Raw genomic sequence first — 17,722 nt, 5'->3', positions numbered from 1 at the left:
TTAAGTTGATCTTAACTAGTTGAGCTTTACAACTAAACAACTAGGGGTGCACAGGAACTAATGACATTGACTCCGATTACTGTAACTGAGACTTTTTGAGTTGATTTTGAAATCAGTACTTCTAATTCTACTAAGTTTTATCCAGAGTAACTGTACTTTTACTTGAGTACAATACTAAACTGGAGGGTACCATGAGTGAAGTTATCTGCAAAGTTAGTATTCCTGCCTGTGACTTTAGCTGCTTCTTAAGGACATATACCGTATTTTCTGGACCATAAGTCGCTCCAGAGTATAAGTAGCATCAGTCAAAAAATGCGTCATGAAGAGGAAAAAAGTATATATAAGTTGCACTGGACTATAAGTTGCATTTATTTAGAAACTGACACACCGTTGTCTGTGCTCTGATAGAGCGGCGGTTGCGTTGCATAACACCAAGAAGGCCTGCCGGCAAAGTCATTTATATTCCTCTCCTTGGCAACTACCAGGGCGTGGAGACGTAACTGCACCATTGACAAACCTCTCCTGGCAGCACTTTGTTCAAGCACCCGTCGGTGGACTCATTCCTCCAGCTCTGGCCGTCCTCCTTACAGCCTGCGATTAGCTTTCTTTGATTTCTTCACTGCAGTAAGAGTAACCTCTGCCTTTTGCCAGTCCCTCACAAGTTTCTCACTCACTCCCAACTTTCTTTCTGCTGCTCGATTACTGTTTTCGTTCATTTTTTCAGTGGTACAGGAGCAGCATATAGTTGTCACCATGGTTGTCACAAGCCTAGAGCGCCCTCTCGCGGCTGTAGACGGTAATGTTTACTCCTTGTACATGTCAGTCATTATGAATTAACATTTAAAAACATGTTAAATTATATACAGTCATGGACGAAGATATTGGCACCCCTGGAATTTTCCCAGAAAATACACCATTTCTCCCAGAAATTGTTGCAGTTACAAATGTTTTTGGTATACACATGTTTATTTCCTTTATGTGCATTAGAGCAATAGAAAAAAATACGAAGAAAAAAGACAAAATTTACATAATTTTACACAAAACTCAAAAAATGGGCCGTGCAAAGTTGTTGGCACCCTTTTAAAAAAGTGGGTAAATCATTTTATTTCAAGCATGTGATGCTCATTTAAACTCACCTGTGGCAGTAACAGGTGCTGGCAATCTAGAAATCACACCTGAAGCCAGTTAGAATGTCTAAAAGTTGACTCAACCTTTGTGTTGTGTGCCTGTGTGTGTCACACCAGTATGGAGAAGAGAAAGAAGAGCCAAGAACTGTCCAAGGACTTAAGAAGCAAAACTGTGGAAAAATATGAACAATCTCAAGGTTACAAGACCATCTCCAGAGATCTAGAAATTCCTTTGTCCACTGTGTGTAATATAATCAAGAAGTTTACAACCATGGAACTGTGGCTAATCTCCCTCGATGTGGACGGAAGAGAAAAACTGACACAAGAGTACCATTCTTTTGTCAATTTTCGTCCAGGGAGATTAGCCACAGTTCCATGGTTGTAAACTTCTTGATTATATTACGCGCAGTGGACAAAGGAATTTCTAGATCTCTGGAGATGGTCTTGTAACCTTGAGATTGTTCATATTTTTCCACAGTTTTGCTTCAGATTTTTCTATTGCTCTAATGCGCATAAAGGAAATAAACATGTTTATACCAAAAACATTTGTAACTGCAACAATTTCTGGGAGAAATGGTGTATTTTCTGGAAAAATTCCAGGGGTGCCAATATTTTCGTCCGTGACTGTATGTATTTTTCATCAGCATGCATCGCCTTGCAATAAGGTTGGCTCTCTGATTTGTTCTTGCCAGAGGAGACCCACCCCACAGATTTTCAAGAGTTGCTGCAGCTCTGTCAGCTTGTAAAATATTCAACAATTTAAAATATGTAGTTAGCGGGCGCTGCTATAGCTCAGTGGATAGAGCAGGCGCTCATTTAAGAGGCGATAGGCTTGATTCCCAGTCTTGGCGCTGTTTGGTGCATGTCTGGCCCCCACTCTCTTTCCCCATATTTCCTGTCTCTCTCCAGCTGTCCTGTCTAAATAAAGGCAAAAAGACAAAAAAAAAATCTAAAAAACATGAAGTTTAACTAAATCTGGTGTGAAAAAATACAGACACGTGTTAACACGTGTTCATTTTAACTAGGGCTGAACAATGTGCAAAAATAATCTAATTGGGATTTTTTTCCCCAGTATTGCAGTTTGATATCCGATCATTATTAGGTTCCTCATCTTGTGTATTTTTCAACAAGTTCAAGCAACAAATCATTCTACATTTAACCTACATTTAGTCAGGAACTCTCTCATCATACATTGAACCATTTTCTTGCTAAATGGATCTACACAGTTTTACTTGGCAGAGAAAGCTCTGCTCTAGAAATGCTTCCTGGGTTAGTCAAGCAGCATGCTTTGACTTTCCAGAGAGTGTGTAGCTACACACCTCCATATGGATAGATGTAATTATGACAGTGTGCATTGAAAACAGTGAAATTATTTAGAAGCAATTAATCCACAGTAACATGCATTTGAATTGGAGGGAGAAACAAGCTTTAAGCTGTAAAGGAGGAGCTGGGGTGGAGGAGGTGAAGCTTTGCCAGCAGCAGTGTGATGCATGAGCATTGATGCTAGCAGGGGTTAGTGAGCAGTATGTCATCTTTAAATGGGCCGTTGTGTTGAGAGGAAGAGCTGTGATTGGCTGAGGCAATAAGTAGAGTCAGCTGCTATCAGCCAATCGCGGCTCGGAGGTTTAACTTACATGAACTAAAGCTAATCTTCATCAGTATTAGATAGAATGAACGAGGGCAGAATGATTAATAAAGAAAATAACTAATTGCAGTTATAGTTGCTCATATTACAATCTGACATCAATGCTTTATTAAATGGGGATTACTGTTTTGTGTCAGCTGTTGTAATAAAGGGAAACTCACATTTAGCATGAAAAGGACCATTTTGTAAAACATCCTACAGAATGACACCTGGAATGTTTTTAAAATATGCGTAAAATCTCTGCTGCACAAATGAAGGTATTAAATTTGTATTTTGATCAAATTTAAATAAAGCAATATTGTAACATCTGCAATTTGTAAATTGCAGCATGCCACATTGCAATTTAATCCCATTTGTGAGTTTAATTAACACTGTTGATTTTCTTAAAATAAGACTTACAATGAATGGGTTTTCAAAATAGATGCAGCTCTGTCCTTAGCCTGACATTAAACTATTGTTGTTACTAAATGCTTGCCATCCATCCATTTTCTTCCACTCATCCGGGGCCAGGTTGCCGTGGTGACATTTGTCACATACAGGATTAAAATGTGTCCTTGGAGATTCAGTTAACAATGAAGAGCTCTAACCTCAGGTGTAAATGAAACAAAGTCCCATTGAGGATGCATTGATATCCCATACTCTGACGTCCTTCAGATTTGTATATAGCCCCTGTCTGTCAGTGTTGTGTTTGTGAATGTGCCCCAGGACACAATGACGTCCTCTGTGTAAGCAGATGGTAAAGAATGGAGAGTCAAAAACCTTCATGTCAGCATTAAACTGTCCATCTGTTGTTGTTCATCATATCTCAGGCTTGTTTCCATTGTATATTATAAATTCATTCTCTTGCATGGTTTATATTCAGTCATTGGTGGATTTTCTGTATGAAAGCTGCTTTAAAACAATGAAAAAAAAAGATGGAAATAATAGTGGGAAATCATTTTTAAAAAATGACATTTTCATAGGGGAGCAAATAGTTTCGTCCTAATCCATACATATTTTAGGTGACAAATTGTCTAGTTTTAAAACACGTGGAGATCAGTGTGAGCTCATTCTGTGCTGTACACTTGTGGCCCAGGATGCTTATTGCTACAGTCCTAAACGGTCCAAGGGAATTGCATCTCTAACAGAAGTTGTGTCATTTTCACTGTTATTAAAATACAACGGATCTTTGCAGCCATGGTTAGTTGAAATGTTAATTGTTGATTTTTCATTTTATATTTTTGTTTTTGTTGCAGGATACAAATGAAATTGTGGCCATTAAGAAATTCAAGGACAGTGAAGGTAAAAAGGCGTTTATCTTTACCCGTATTAAACCCACCACTTTAGCCCAAACGTGATCACAATGACACCCTGGTCTTTACCTCTTTGCAGAAAATGAGGAGGTCAAAGAAACAACGCTACGGGAGCTTAAAATGCTCCGAACCCTCAAACAGGAGAACATCGTCGAGTTAAAGGAAGCCTTCCGCCGAAGAGGAAAGCTTTACCTGGTGTTTGAGTATGTGGAGAAGGTATGTTTCTTCAGCACGCTGTTGCTTGATAAGGTATAAAATGAGACTTATGTTCTTTAGAAATTTTCTAACAGAAGACTGCATCAGATCCATGACTTTTCCTTTCCTGTGTTCTTAAATTGATGAATGCCATGAGCTCTAAACTGGAAGCATGTTTTTTTCCTAATTAGCACAGAAAAATCCCCTTTTATGCCCACATAAAGGCAAGAGACTGCAGGGCTGTGTGCAAACACAGAAGGCACACAGAAGAGAGAAAAGAAGTAGTGAGAGGTCTAAATTGAAATAAACCTGAAACAAAACAAAATGAAAAAAAAAAAAAAATAAATAACAGGCTGATTTAAATTTAGATCCAGCATCAGTGGTAGATATTATGGTACAAACACATCAATTGGATATCACTTGTTAAGATAGTCCTGCTATTAACAAGCGTGTATCAGCATGCATTATGCTGCTCAAACAGCATAAAAAGTGCAAGTAATTAATTAAAAGTAGACCATATTTAAGTTGTGTGTTCGTGCATGTTATTGATAAGGTAAAAGTGCTAACTGTAAAAGTGCTAACTGTGCATTAAACTGCTCTCTAGTAGAGATGAACTGCTTGGAAAAATAATCTATTTGCAATTTTTTCCCAAACATTCAATTATTTCTAAAGTTCTGCCTCTCATGTACTTTTCAACAAACACAAGAAATAAATAAATTATTCCAACCAGCACAGTATTAGATAGATTTAGTATTATATTGATTTAAACTAGGGCTGAACAATTAAAAGAAAATATTAGGAATTATGAAGAATTGAGTTCATATTTCAAATTTGATATGAATTGTAGAGAAATGAGCCATCATTTTTATGTCATTATCATTTTGATTCAGACAAAAACAAAAATGAGTAAAGAAGGATCTGTGTAAACTATTCTAAAAAAAAAATGACACTTAAATGTCTGCATGATGTGTGGAGCATAATATCTCTGCTGCAAAACAAAATTTAGTAGCACTCTATTTTAGTGGGCCCTAATTGTCAAGAATGTTTTTTTTTGTAGTATTGTGGTAATTTTCAATTAATTTGTCAAGAATAAGGTGGTAATTACCTTGAAATAAGTTGGCATTTTACCAAGTAATATCTCAGAAATATGGTGATATTAAGGAAGCATTTACCTTGTAATAATGTGTTCATTGTCAAGTAATTCTTTGTAATATTATGGCAGTTTTTTGGTAATTAGCTGGCATTTACTATACTGAAAGTGCACACACTATACTTAAGTGTCATATGTTACCAGCTGATCTGTTCCTGCAGAATTTTTTTTTGTTTTTTTTTTTTTTTTTTTTTTTTTTACTTCTGTATAGTCATAGTCATATTTTTAAGTATAGTTATATTTTCGGTATGGTCATATTTTAAGTTTTTTTAATAGTTTTATTAGTCTGATTGCAAATAAGTGCTTCAAAATTTTATTCTAAATGTGCACTAGCAGGTGTACATTTTTGAATGAGTATAAGGAATTGATCCATTTAGTTTTACCCTAACTTGAAAAAAAAAACACTCCATAATTATTCAGGAGGGATTCCCTTTGATTTAGTGTGCAAAAATAAAGAAATTAAAAGAGGATGATCAAACATCTCATATAGAAAATTATCACCTTTCTTTTAAATCAATTTCCTGGTAATATACCACCTAATTGGCAGAGAATTTCCACAGTGTTAGAAGGAATTACTTGACAATTAATGCATTATTACAAGGTAAATACTTCCTTAATATTGTCATATTTCTTAGTTATTGCTTGGTAAAAGGACAGTGTATTTCAAGAAAATTACATTCTAGACAATTACCACTTTCTACTATAGAATTACCAGGTAACTGGGAAAAAGTGACAACTGAAATAAAGTGTTATTAAAAGTACTGAAATGATATTTTGACACACTAAAGACACATGCTTCCTCTGCCATTTGAAAATGGCTGCAGGTCTTATTACAGATTATTCTAACCATGATTAACTGCACAGCCCTTCTTTCTAGTGTTCTTAGAGTTTGTTTTAAGAACAAATGAGGATTAGAAAACTTTGGTAAATAGAAGAATCTTATTAAAAATTGGGGTTTTAAGAACAAATTTCTTTTTGAGAACAGTTGAAGAATGAGGGCTAATAACTTTTGAATGCTATTCTCATTCAGTGTGGCTGCCATCTTGTATTCTTTCATGGTGTTTTTCTCTCCCTTAGAATATGCTCGAGCTGCTCGAGGAGTTACCCAACGGAGTGCCGACTGACAAAGCTCGTAGCTACATCTTTCAGTTAATCAAAGCCATTCACTGGTGCCATAAGCATGACATAGTTCACAGGGGTGAGCTCTCTTTCCTTCTTCTCTTTACTTTGTCAGGCCAGAATGAAAAAGTGTGACTAATATTGTTTAGGTGGGGAAAGGACAGTTTGGGTTCTCTGTTTACCCCAGGTGCAAACCTCTTTGAGTGGAATAGGTTCTTCTAGGTTCTAGACAGTGTCACGCAGCAGCCAAGAACTACCCTTGGGGGGCGATTAGTGATTTCTGCATGGAGAAACACTATCAAAAGGCCATGTTTTGAGCTTTTTACCATGCCATGTTTAAAGTACAAAACTTAAAAACATTTTTAATTTTATGCTACTTTTATGTCCAAAAAGTAGTGAAATATCCAGGCAACAAAAGTATAAAAAACCCCATGGAGAAACAGCAGCAGGCAGGAAGTAATACGCCCCGATCTACAGACTAGATGAGCTGAGTCACACAACACTCCCTTAGTGGTGTATGGTCCATTTCACAGAAAGCGGTCCGGTTTAGTTCAGTGCAGTTTATGTATAGTTTAGCTCAGTGGTTCTCAACTGGTCTAGCCTCAGGACCCACTACCAGTATTAATGAATTTCTGATTGATTTTGTTTTTTGTCAGATTTATTCGTTAAATCACAGAGCTGTTTTGGACCTCAGACAGTAAGAACATTTAAAAAAGCCTGGAGAAAACACCTCAAATTTTCTGGGAAAAGCATCATAGAAGATTCCTGAAAGTGTCTGAGACACATTCCAGATCAAATTCAAAGAAGTTTCTAGAGAGGTCCCAAAGAATTCCCTCATGTTTCCAGAAATATTTCTGGAAATTTCCTGGAGAAGACTGCTGAAAGGTTCTGTAAAAAGTCCAAGTAACTACTGTTGAAAGTTCCAAAAAAGGTTTAAGTTTCTCATGAAATTATTTTGCATACAGGGAAAGTGCCAAATAATATTACCAAAAGTTTTCTGCAAAAATGCAGTGAGAAAACCCCCAAAATTTGAGGCAAAAGTCTTAAAGTCAATTGAGAAATTTCCTCCAAAGTTTTCAGGTAAATTTACAGGGAAAATTGCTGAATAATCCAGCACGTTTGTGAGCCGACCCACCATGACAGTAAATCCAACTCTTTTAGAGCTCCAGATCAATTGGCTCAGCTCAGTAGAGCTGGTTTTTTTAAGCTCCCAAACCGCTCCTCGTTTTGGAGTACTTTGGCTTTTTCCATGATGGATTAAATAACAACAAAAGGAGGAGGGGAAAATGGCCCTGAAACGGGAGCTAGCTACAGTGACAGTTCTAACTTTCCTCTGTTCCCATTCATTCCTAATGTGTTCGCCCCACTTCCTGCCCCAAGTTTGGGATCATGTGATTGCAAACAACCTTTTTGTCATTGCTGGTTTAGACTGACACAGCAATATTTTTGAGTCTAGCACCCATGTTTTTAAGCAGCAAAAGTAGTTGTGCCCATATGTGTGCCCATGGGCATGCTGGGACTCAAATGAGGTGTGATCAGACACATCTGTGGCAGAGTGCTCTCCTGAGTAAGGCAGAGCAAAAACCTAGTTAAAGACAATGATGCAGTATTCCCAGCCTTTGAAAGAAAGTTTTGTTCTGATAGTAACATGGAGAAAAAATTCAGAAGGGAGTCAAACTGTACATTGGTGCAATTAAAAATCAATACAAGTATGGACAATTTGAATCAGTTTGGCAAAAAAACGTGTAATGCTCATTTTAAGTCCAATAAGGGGCAGCTTTTTAGGACAGCTAAAGAGTAGAAAACCAAGGTTTGTGTCAGACTTGAACCTGTGCCGTCCTTCTAAAGGACCACAGCCTCTGTCCATGGGGCATGACCCAACATGTTGGCCAACCGTCCTTCTCAGTGTTACTTTTGAAAATGAAAACATATGAATTGTTTTATTAGTGACTATACATCCCAAAATTTAAAGTACTTTGCATATTTATAAAGATGAATTGTATCAGGGGGTCAAATGAAACAGCCATTTATTCTTGAATCCCCTCTTGTCCTTAAAGACTTTTATACTTGGGCTTTTTATTGATAGACGAGGATAGAGTCAGAAACAGGAATGATGGCTGGTGGCCCATAACCATGGGGCATGACCTAACTTCTCAACTGTTTGCATCCCTTTTTTAAATGTCTTCATAAAATTTGGATAACCCTAACAAAATATTACAAAATCATCAAGTTGAGTTTAGTACACATCTTTATCATTTATAACAATGTCCTGACTCATTCTCTCAGCATAGTTTGATATTTAAATAATTAAAGAATTTATCCATAGATGCATACAACTTCCCCCCCATAAGGGCCTTCAATCACGACTGCTGTTTTTTTCACCTCAGCTTTAGAGTGCTTCTCACCTGCCTCTTTGAAAAGATTAGTCAGGTCAGTGTTTCCTCGTCCCAGCCCTCAAAAGTCCCAGCCCTTTTTAGATTCTGATCAGTCAGTGAGGGAGAAGTGACATTGAGGAGAATAGCACTGTTCCAAAAGTAGAACTACTTTCAGCACAGAAAAGAGGTGCAAGGTTAATTTTGTCAACAAAACTATGACTTTGACAACATGTTAGCTGACTACCTTTTTCCATGAGGGGAACAAGAGTAAGAATAGATAAAAATAGATATTTGGTGCTAAAACATCATGGAGACTAAAATGTTAGAGCTGGACTGTTGGACATTCAAAATCCATATTTCTACACTGTGCATATATATAAGGTATGTCAGTATTTTTTATCAGATATTTCAAACTGATTGAAGTGTTCATAGTGCATTAATAAGAGTGTATTCCATTTTTTTGTTTTACATTTTGGCTGATTGAATCAGTTCCAAGAGAATAAACACAATGACTAAATGTAAAGACTAAAATGTAAGTGCTGTTATTGACTAAAACCAGACTTAAATGTTTTTGTGGTTTTGTTGACTGAAATCAATTGATCTGACTTTGTTTATAAAGTGCCAATTCATAATCAAAGTGATCTCAAATTTTCCAAGAGGGCAGGTCTAGACAGTAACAAGAAAACAAGTAAACAAACAAAACAACAAGCAAATAAATAAATGAATAAATAATATTAATAGTAACATTATTTCTATTATTAATATTGTTATTACTGTTATTATTATTATTGTTATAGTAATACTGATAATAATAAAAGATGGTCTGTCAAGATCAATCGAGTTAATAACGATTAATTAAGGTCCACAATCAATGCACCATTTTTTTCAATTTTGATAAATTGCATGCTTTATTGTTCCTTTCTGCAAACTTTTTTCTTTTTTTACTTAAAGTTTTTATTAATTTGTTCATGACATAATTGACAGTATTATGTAAATAAAAGATCTTACTGTTTTACAAGTAGGTTAAGAAGAAAAAGAAAAGGAGACAAGCTAACAGACAGCTCAAAAGAAAAGGGCTGAACAGCCATGGTTACATGAGTCCATTATCTTTAAGGGGAGCATACATATCCAGTATCTTCAAGTTAATGTCAGTTCATAAGTTCCTCGCAATGATTCATAAATTGTCCATTTCCCCCATTTTCTTTCAAAGACAGATTCTTTCACTTGTAGATGATAGGTCATTTTTTTCATTGCATATACTTCTTTTACAATCTCTAACCAATGTTGTACAGTAGTTGCTTCAGATTTGCACCAATTTCTTGTTATTGCCTTCTTACTTGTTACCAATTTTATCTTAGTTAAATATTTATCTCTGCAAGCTTTGTATAAGCCGTGTCAGCTTTCCCTGCAGCCACAGTGATGTAAAACTAGTCCACCACTGCTCCTCAATGTCTCATTTCACTTTAAATAAACTCCCAGAAAGCTCAGTGGACAAGTCAAAAGACATCTGAATCTTTTTAAAATTCTCTTATTTAATTTCCAATGCACAACATATTCCTTTTTCTGTGGTTAAGGTCATGTAATAATCTTCAATCTAACTATTAAAGCATGTCTGAATCCAAACAGGAAGTCAATTATCCTTAGTGCTAAGACAACAGGTAAATCCAAGATGACATGAAAACAGTTTGAAGTGCAAAAAAGTTACATTTATAACATGTTGTGATTAATTGCAACAGAAATTTGGAGATTAATCATGTTTTTTTTTTTTTTTTATTTGCATCACAATATTTTATAGAGTGGAGTATGAGTTCTCTGGCTTAAATAGACTATTGAAAGATTTTAACGGGTCTGAGTTAGTTCCAAGTCTGTTTAAAGCATAGCATAAGGTTGTAGTATGAAGAGCAAGGCTTCCTTGTTTGCAAAGAGAATATAAGATGACCCAAAAGTTACCCGGTTTGGCTTGTCTGAAAGTACAAACATGCTAATTTGACAATGCTTCATAGACAGTTTTAAGGGCCCTTTTTAATCATTCATGCCCTCAGATCACAGTACTTAACACCTGCTCCATCACTTAGCTTTGATTCTGATAAACAAATAGAGCTTATTTTCCTTTTAAAGCAGTATAACCGTGCGTGCCTTTCTTTTCTTAACTAATGAAGCAGTGGCTTTAAATTTTCTCCTCCATTGTTCACAAGATTTGAGCTTTGGGGCAGATCAGTGGCAGCAGAGCAGGAAACCAGATGGTCCATGTGAGCTTCTGGCAAACTGATGCAACAGAGCGGGCATCCAAATGGCCTGTGGTAAACCCGGGCTCGCATATGGGTTAGGGGATGTAATGTATAAAATATGTCTGTTATTCGCAATCTTTGGATTCTTCATTCTGCCCTTCTTCTTTGTGTGCTGCTTTTTATGAAATTAAAGGAAATGTAGAACATTTAATCTCGCAATTGAGGCAGATGACAGTTTGATGGTAGTGATGATGTAACTGTGATGCCCCCTCATCAGCTTATGTGGTGTCTTACTCCCCATCTGTCTTCTTCCTCCTCAGATATAAAGCCAGAAAACCTTCTCATCAGCTCCGATGACGTCCTCAAGTTATGTGACTTTGGTGAGCAGATCTATCAAACGCTTGCACTCTAAGAGCTGCAAGGAAGGTGGCCAAGCAGTCAAAGCTGTGATGTAAAAGGAGTATTTTCATCTGAGACTATATTTGGCTGGAACCAGCGCTACAGAGGGGCAGCAGGCAGGCTTTATCCGGTTCTCTAAAGCTGTGTGCAGCCCTCCTCTCTCGTTCTCAGCAGGCGGATGCTGCACATTCTTTCCCTCATCTCAATTAATGAAACGTGTTGGAAAACAAGGGGCCAATCACGCTTTGATTCAATCTGGTAGCACCACAACAAAACGGGAAACATGGCATAGCCAGCGTCATGTAGGCAATCTGGAGTGAGAGACTGGAGACGTGCTGTTTGCTTGGTGTCAGCCAAAGGCACCGAGAGGACAAACAGGCACAACACACTTCGCTGCCAACGTTTACATTGGAGACTACGTCATACTGCACATTTATTGTCATTGTGTGCTGTTTTCATTCTGCATGGCAGTTTGAGAAATTCCCAAAATAAGGATAAAAGAGCTAAAAGCTCTGTCAAAGCATCAGAGGCTGAGAATCCTTTTGTTAAATGAAGAGAATGCTTTGCGTTCATTGTTTGCTCAGATTTTACAGTTGAATAATAATCTTGACTTTAGGTGTATTTAGGAGCCATAGAATTAAGAGAAAGTAACAGAAGAAATAGTCTACCTGAAGGAGCTTACCATTGGAGATCCTTGTCAACACCAGAGGTGTTTCTCTATATAAAGGTAGTGAATGCAATTAGGCATCTGCAAGGACTCTCTTGTAAATAGGGTCACATTTTAAACTGTAATACTGGCCCATTCAGTTCCTTCATCGAACGGCAAAAATCACATCAATCACTTTTTGTCATCTGCTGTCATATGACTTCCCCAGTTGCCTCCCTCATCTCCCCTCAAAAGAAAAAAAAATGAGAGCAGTTCTATTTCACCGGTGACTGAGGCCTCCCTCTTATTCTACACCTCCAGTGGAAGATGCCACTAAATTCCCTCTTCTGTGCTCTCAGAGTTGCTACTACAGCAGCCGAGAAAAAGATGTACGAAACAGCTGTTCTCAGGAAAACGCTTGGTCAACCGCACTGGGACTAGAGCAGTGGTGTAACGTCCTGCTACACATCTAGGCTGCCACCAGTGTGGGTTTGTTCCAGGGATGCGCATGGTTAATGCCATTAAACCATTAAATAAATATATCAAATAGCCGGCACAGGATTTAAGAATTGCTTAAACTAAGGCCCATTAGGAGACTTGTCATTTAACACAGGAGCACTGGAGGTGATTTACTTTTGCAGTGTTATTCACACACTTCACCAGTAAACACTGGGACAGTTGATCAAATTAGGTTACATTTCCTCTACCTTCATGGGACATGTCTCATTTCTGTCCACCCAGGGCCTATGGTTTATGAACAACAAACCTAAGATGATATCTCATCACTGATTTATTCCCAGAAAGAAAAATTTAAGCACATTAAAACCGTAAATTCTGTAGTTTGCATTTACAACAAGTAGTACATGTGATGGGTTTATTGTTTTCTAATAACAGTTAGGTCGGCTACTTTCCAGTTGTTCCAGTCTCAATGCTGAGATAAGCTAACTGTACATTAGTTTGGGCCTCATATTCAGCATTTCAACATTAAAGCTGCATTAAATTCCTCATCTAACTCACAAAGATAAAGAAAATGAGGTTGAACTTTTCCTTGAAAGCACTAAGATAATAGGAAACTGTTAATTACCCACATTTTTTCAGTCTGTATGTGAGGTTAAGATGACCTGTGCCCTCAAAGGAAGAATTAATTTGACATTTTAGGTAATATCTGTTTTTTTGGTGAAGAGAATATCATACCCACCCTTACATCTTAGTGCTAAATACAAAGCCACAGCCAGCAGCTGCTTAGCTGAGACTTTAAATAAGTGCAGGCAGTTAGCTTGGCTCTGTCCCAAAGTAAAAAACCTGCCACTTCTTTAATCTCACTAAATTACAGATAAATATGAAGAGGCATAAAGCAACAAAAACATCCATATGGAAAAACCCTCTGTCTCTCCCTCTGCTACTTTAAGCCCCTCTGACTAAACAACACATCAAACATGCAGACCAACTATTGTCGCTATTGTCCACTCTACTCAGAGGACTGAAACACTGATGGCTGATCAACATAAGGATATGACTATTAAATAATTAGACTGTGCTTATGAGGATGAAACCAGGTGGTTCACAGTCACACTGAGTGTTAAAAATTAAAGGCTTGGTATTCACACAAAAGTGCTGTAAGTTTCCAATCAGTGACGTTTTTAGTTCACTGCTAGCTACTGATTGAAGTGCACATGTTTTTGCTAAGTTTTTAGAAAATATTTAGTTAAGAGGTTTGAGCAGTGCATTATCTTGAAATTTTTGGTGAAACTGAACAAAACAGCATCTGAATCTTTTGAAACACTGCGTTACACGTGCACGAGTGTTTGAATGGCACCAAAGAGGATGTCTAAGATCACGGATACTCTGGGTGCCCGTGCACATCAAACACTTCTGAAAACATTCAACAAATTGAACAAATCGTTGGATATTCAATGACTAAGTATAAGAATTATGGCAGAAATGGTCTCCATTGATAAAGAGACAGTTCAGCAAATTTTGCATTTAAATTTTAACATGACAAAAGTGTGTGCTAAAGATGACCCAAAACTTCTGACTGCTAAACAAAAGGAAGAACACGAGCAAATTTGTGGGGACATTTTAGAACAAACTGAAGGAAACCTACTTTTTTAGAAGGAGTGATTATATGTGATGAAACCTGCATCTTCCAACACAATCCTGAGACGAAATGGCATTCAGTGCATTGGAAAACACCACAAAGGATGAAGCGTGACAAAGCAAGTCCAAATTCAAGGCCATGTTGATTGTTTTTTTTTTTTTACATTAAGGGTATTATTTTGAAGGAGTGGGTTCCAGAAGGGTCAACGGTTAACCAACACCATAACAAACAGGTTCTAGAAAAATTGTGACAAAGAGTCTTAAGAAAGGGGCCACAGCTGTGAAAAAAATGGTTTCATTCTTCATGAAGACAACGTCCAATCTCACACTGCGCTCTTGGTAAAGCAATTTCTGACCCCCCAAAAAATCACAGTGCTTGATCACCCTCCCTGTTCACCTGATTTAGCACCATGTGACTTTATCCTTTTTCCTAAGATCAGATCTGAGCTCAAGGCACACGTTTAGAGTCTGTGTCAGAAGTTAAAAAAACAGAAAGGTTTTGATAAAACTGCCTGAGGAAGACCTACTGCACTGCTTTGATCAGTGGAAGACCTGAATTCAGTGGTGTGTTGATGCAGAAAGGGAGGAGATTGAAGTTGAAAGACACTGAAAAATGTTTGCTCAGTAAAATTGTGTTACAGCATTGGTGTCATTTTTTTAATAGTCATACCTTATGTACTTTTCAGCTCATATATAAATTAGCTGGATGCCTGATTTCCTTTCAAAACAACCCCCATTGGCACAAAATCACCCTAGTAGCTATTGGAAGAAACTACTCTATTACCAGTGCTTCACCAGCAGTTCCACCCACACTCGTAGCTACAGTAGACCTTCCAGGAATGAGGTGGCTAAACATCATTACATTCTTAGAGTTCCACTGTTAAAATGCAAAGAAAAATCTCAGTCTTGTGCCAATCCTGCCTTATTTGCCACTTTAAAAGAGCTTTATCGACGCAGGAATACATGAATTTTTATGTCTCTTCTGTACGGCTGGGAAGCTTGATTAGAGGGCAGCAGTTCATACTCCATATGTAAAACATGAGATTGATCATTTACATTCTCAGTGGCCTGCCTGAGAGCAGTCTGGTCTGCAGGGATGTGTGAGTTTTACCTCCTATTATTTCCCTTGCAGTCTGAATGAGTGGCATCAGTTTGAATTTAAATAGACAGATTGACAGACTCTGCTGTGATACCTTTCCTAATTAGGCTATCAAGAACAGCCTGGTGGAAAATCAACAGAAACTCCTGGTCATCACCATGAACTCTCTTCCATTGTTGCTTTAGATTTATAGCATGAAAATCAAAACAATAAGAAGGACTACATGTACACAGGTCCACCCACCTCTGCTGCTTACTTTTGAATTGAGGAGTTTATTCAACAAAAATCTACTCAATAAAGTTTATTTACTAAACAGAAAACATCCCTTTAATTTTGTGGATAATTTCACATAATGCAGGAGAAAAGCGGTTAAAGTGGCATATCTGGATCTTGCAAGGAGTTACTCACAAAGCATTCTGGGATTGCTTGCAGTGACGTAACAAAATACAAGATGCATTTCTACAAGACATTACAAAGGCATGAAAAAACAACATTAATCTCTACAAGTGTGTCGTATACTTGTATTTGGTATATATTTAATCAGTGTTTAGCGTCCACGTACCTTTAAAAGTGTCTGAGCCACCGTAGGCCCCATTATCTCTCCTTTCTATGTGGAACTTCTCCCAAACACCACTTATAACTTGCTCCTCTGGTTCATAACGAGTGTCCACAGAGGAGCACGGCTAAAATCATTTTTAGGTGTCTCAGCATGTGGAGCACATCAAAAATCTTCTCATTATAACGTTATTGCTTCCTCCTCCTTTCTTCCCAGGCTTTGCACGCAATCTCTCTGAGGGGACCGATGCCAATTACACAGAGTATGTGGCCACTAGATGGTATCGCTCTCCGGAGCTCCTGCTCGGGTTGGTCTGCTATTTTTTACCTTCGTCCAGGAGCTCATTTACTACACTGACATGTCCTTTTGTCACCTTTTCTCACACCTGGCCCTAAACGACCCCTTACTTTTGTGTTCCCAGGGCTCCTTACGGGAAGGCGGTGGACATGTGGTCAGTCGGCTGCATCTTGGGTGAACTGAGTGACGGTCAGCCTCTGTTTCCAGGAGAGAGTGAGATCGATCAGCTCTTTACCATCCAGAAAGTGTTGGGACCCCTCCCACCTGAGCAGATGAAGCTCTTCTACAACAACCCACGATTCCACGGGCTGCGGGTAAGAAGAGAGGGTTTGCCAACCGGGAAATTCTGTTGCATTTTTCACATGGAACAGTTGTGGGAGCTGCCAGGATCTGGACAGAGTCAGGGTGAAAACATCGCCTGTGTGCATTCATGTATGCAGCTTACCTGGAAAGTTTCATGAATTTTCAGACCTTTTTTGTACTTTTGAGAACACCATATGACAACACACTCATTCTTTAGGGAAAAAAAATCACAGTTTCCTTAGCTTTCTGTGATGTTTTTGAAGTAAAACTGCGAAAAGTTCAAATTTCAGCCATCACCAAAAAGGCATTCACAACGGACACTAATTACATACATAAAGACTACATAAATACATAAAGACTGCACTTTAGCATTGGTCCACACCATGGCAATCTGCAGGCTAGTGAGCTAAAACTGCAAGAAAATGGTTTGCTGTTGTGCAAAAAGAGCTCCAACCAAGCACTGAGTGCATAAATGAACATAATGTATGAGAATGCAGACGTTTCTTTATTATAATTGCTTTTTTGTGTGTTTTAAATATTTTAATATTTTAAGAAGGTGGATTTGAGATTTATGTGCACTTGAAGCTGTCGTCATCAATATTAAAACCATTTTAAAAAAAATTATTTACCTTGTATGAGAGGAGTCTAGAACAGTGCTTCTCAGCTGGTTAGTTAGGACCCAAAAATGGGTCACACCGCTAATTCCAGTGGGTCCCGAATGTTTGCCAGGAGAAAAAAATGCAGATGCCTTTGTAGATATACAGTTAAAATGTACATGTTTTTTATTTAATCAATCAATCAATCAATCAAACTTTATTTATATAGCACTTTTCATACAAGAAAATGTAGCACAAAGTGCTTTACACACAGGTTTTCCTACTATTTCAGTATTTATCTTGAGAATTGTACTTATATATTGTTACATGAAACCAAACAAAGGACTCAAATGCAAGACTTGGAGATAAAGGCAAAATTCAAAGTCCGTTTGATCAGGCAAGGTCGCTACACAAAAAATCCAGCAGAGCGGGCAGAGGTATGCAAATCAGCGGGCTAAGACTAAAGCAGAAAAAACACAAACTAGGTCAGGATCTAACTGGACAACATGAGGAAATGAGAGTAAACTTAATTTTTTCAGCTATTTTTAATTTTAGTCTTAGTTTTAGTCTTTAAATGGAATGCACTTTAGTTTTAGTC

At 37.7% G+C, this 17,722-nt stretch overlaps 1 protein-coding gene across 4 annotated transcripts in view; it reads left to right on the top strand.

Annotated features, from left to right (window-relative positions):
* LOC121512288 (cyclin-dependent kinase-like 5) overlaps nucleotides 1-17,722 on the top strand; it is a 122,310-nt gene that overhangs the window by 68,380 nt on the left and 36,208 nt on the right. For all 4 annotated transcript variants that reach the window (XM_041791471.1, XM_041791472.1, XM_041791469.1 and 1 more), the window contains exons 4-9: nucleotides 4,008-4,053; nucleotides 4,144-4,280; nucleotides 6,487-6,607; nucleotides 11,452-11,511; nucleotides 16,145-16,235; nucleotides 16,350-16,539. In XM_041791471.1, the coding sequence (XP_041647405.1) occupies nucleotides 4,008-4,053; nucleotides 4,144-4,280; nucleotides 6,487-6,607; nucleotides 11,452-11,511; nucleotides 16,145-16,235; nucleotides 16,350-16,539 (645 nt within the window). The remainder of the gene's footprint in view (nucleotides 1-4,007; nucleotides 4,054-4,143; nucleotides 4,281-6,486; nucleotides 6,608-11,451; nucleotides 11,512-16,144; nucleotides 16,236-16,349; nucleotides 16,540-17,722) is intronic.

The sequence above is a fragment of the Cheilinus undulatus genome, linkage group 7, assembly GCF_018320785.1.
Source record: "Cheilinus undulatus linkage group 7, ASM1832078v1, whole genome shotgun sequence".
In the NCBI taxonomy this organism is placed as follows: Eukaryota; Metazoa; Chordata; class Actinopteri; order Labriformes; family Labridae; genus Cheilinus; species Cheilinus undulatus.
This window is presented reverse-complemented; position numbering and strand designations above follow the sequence as displayed.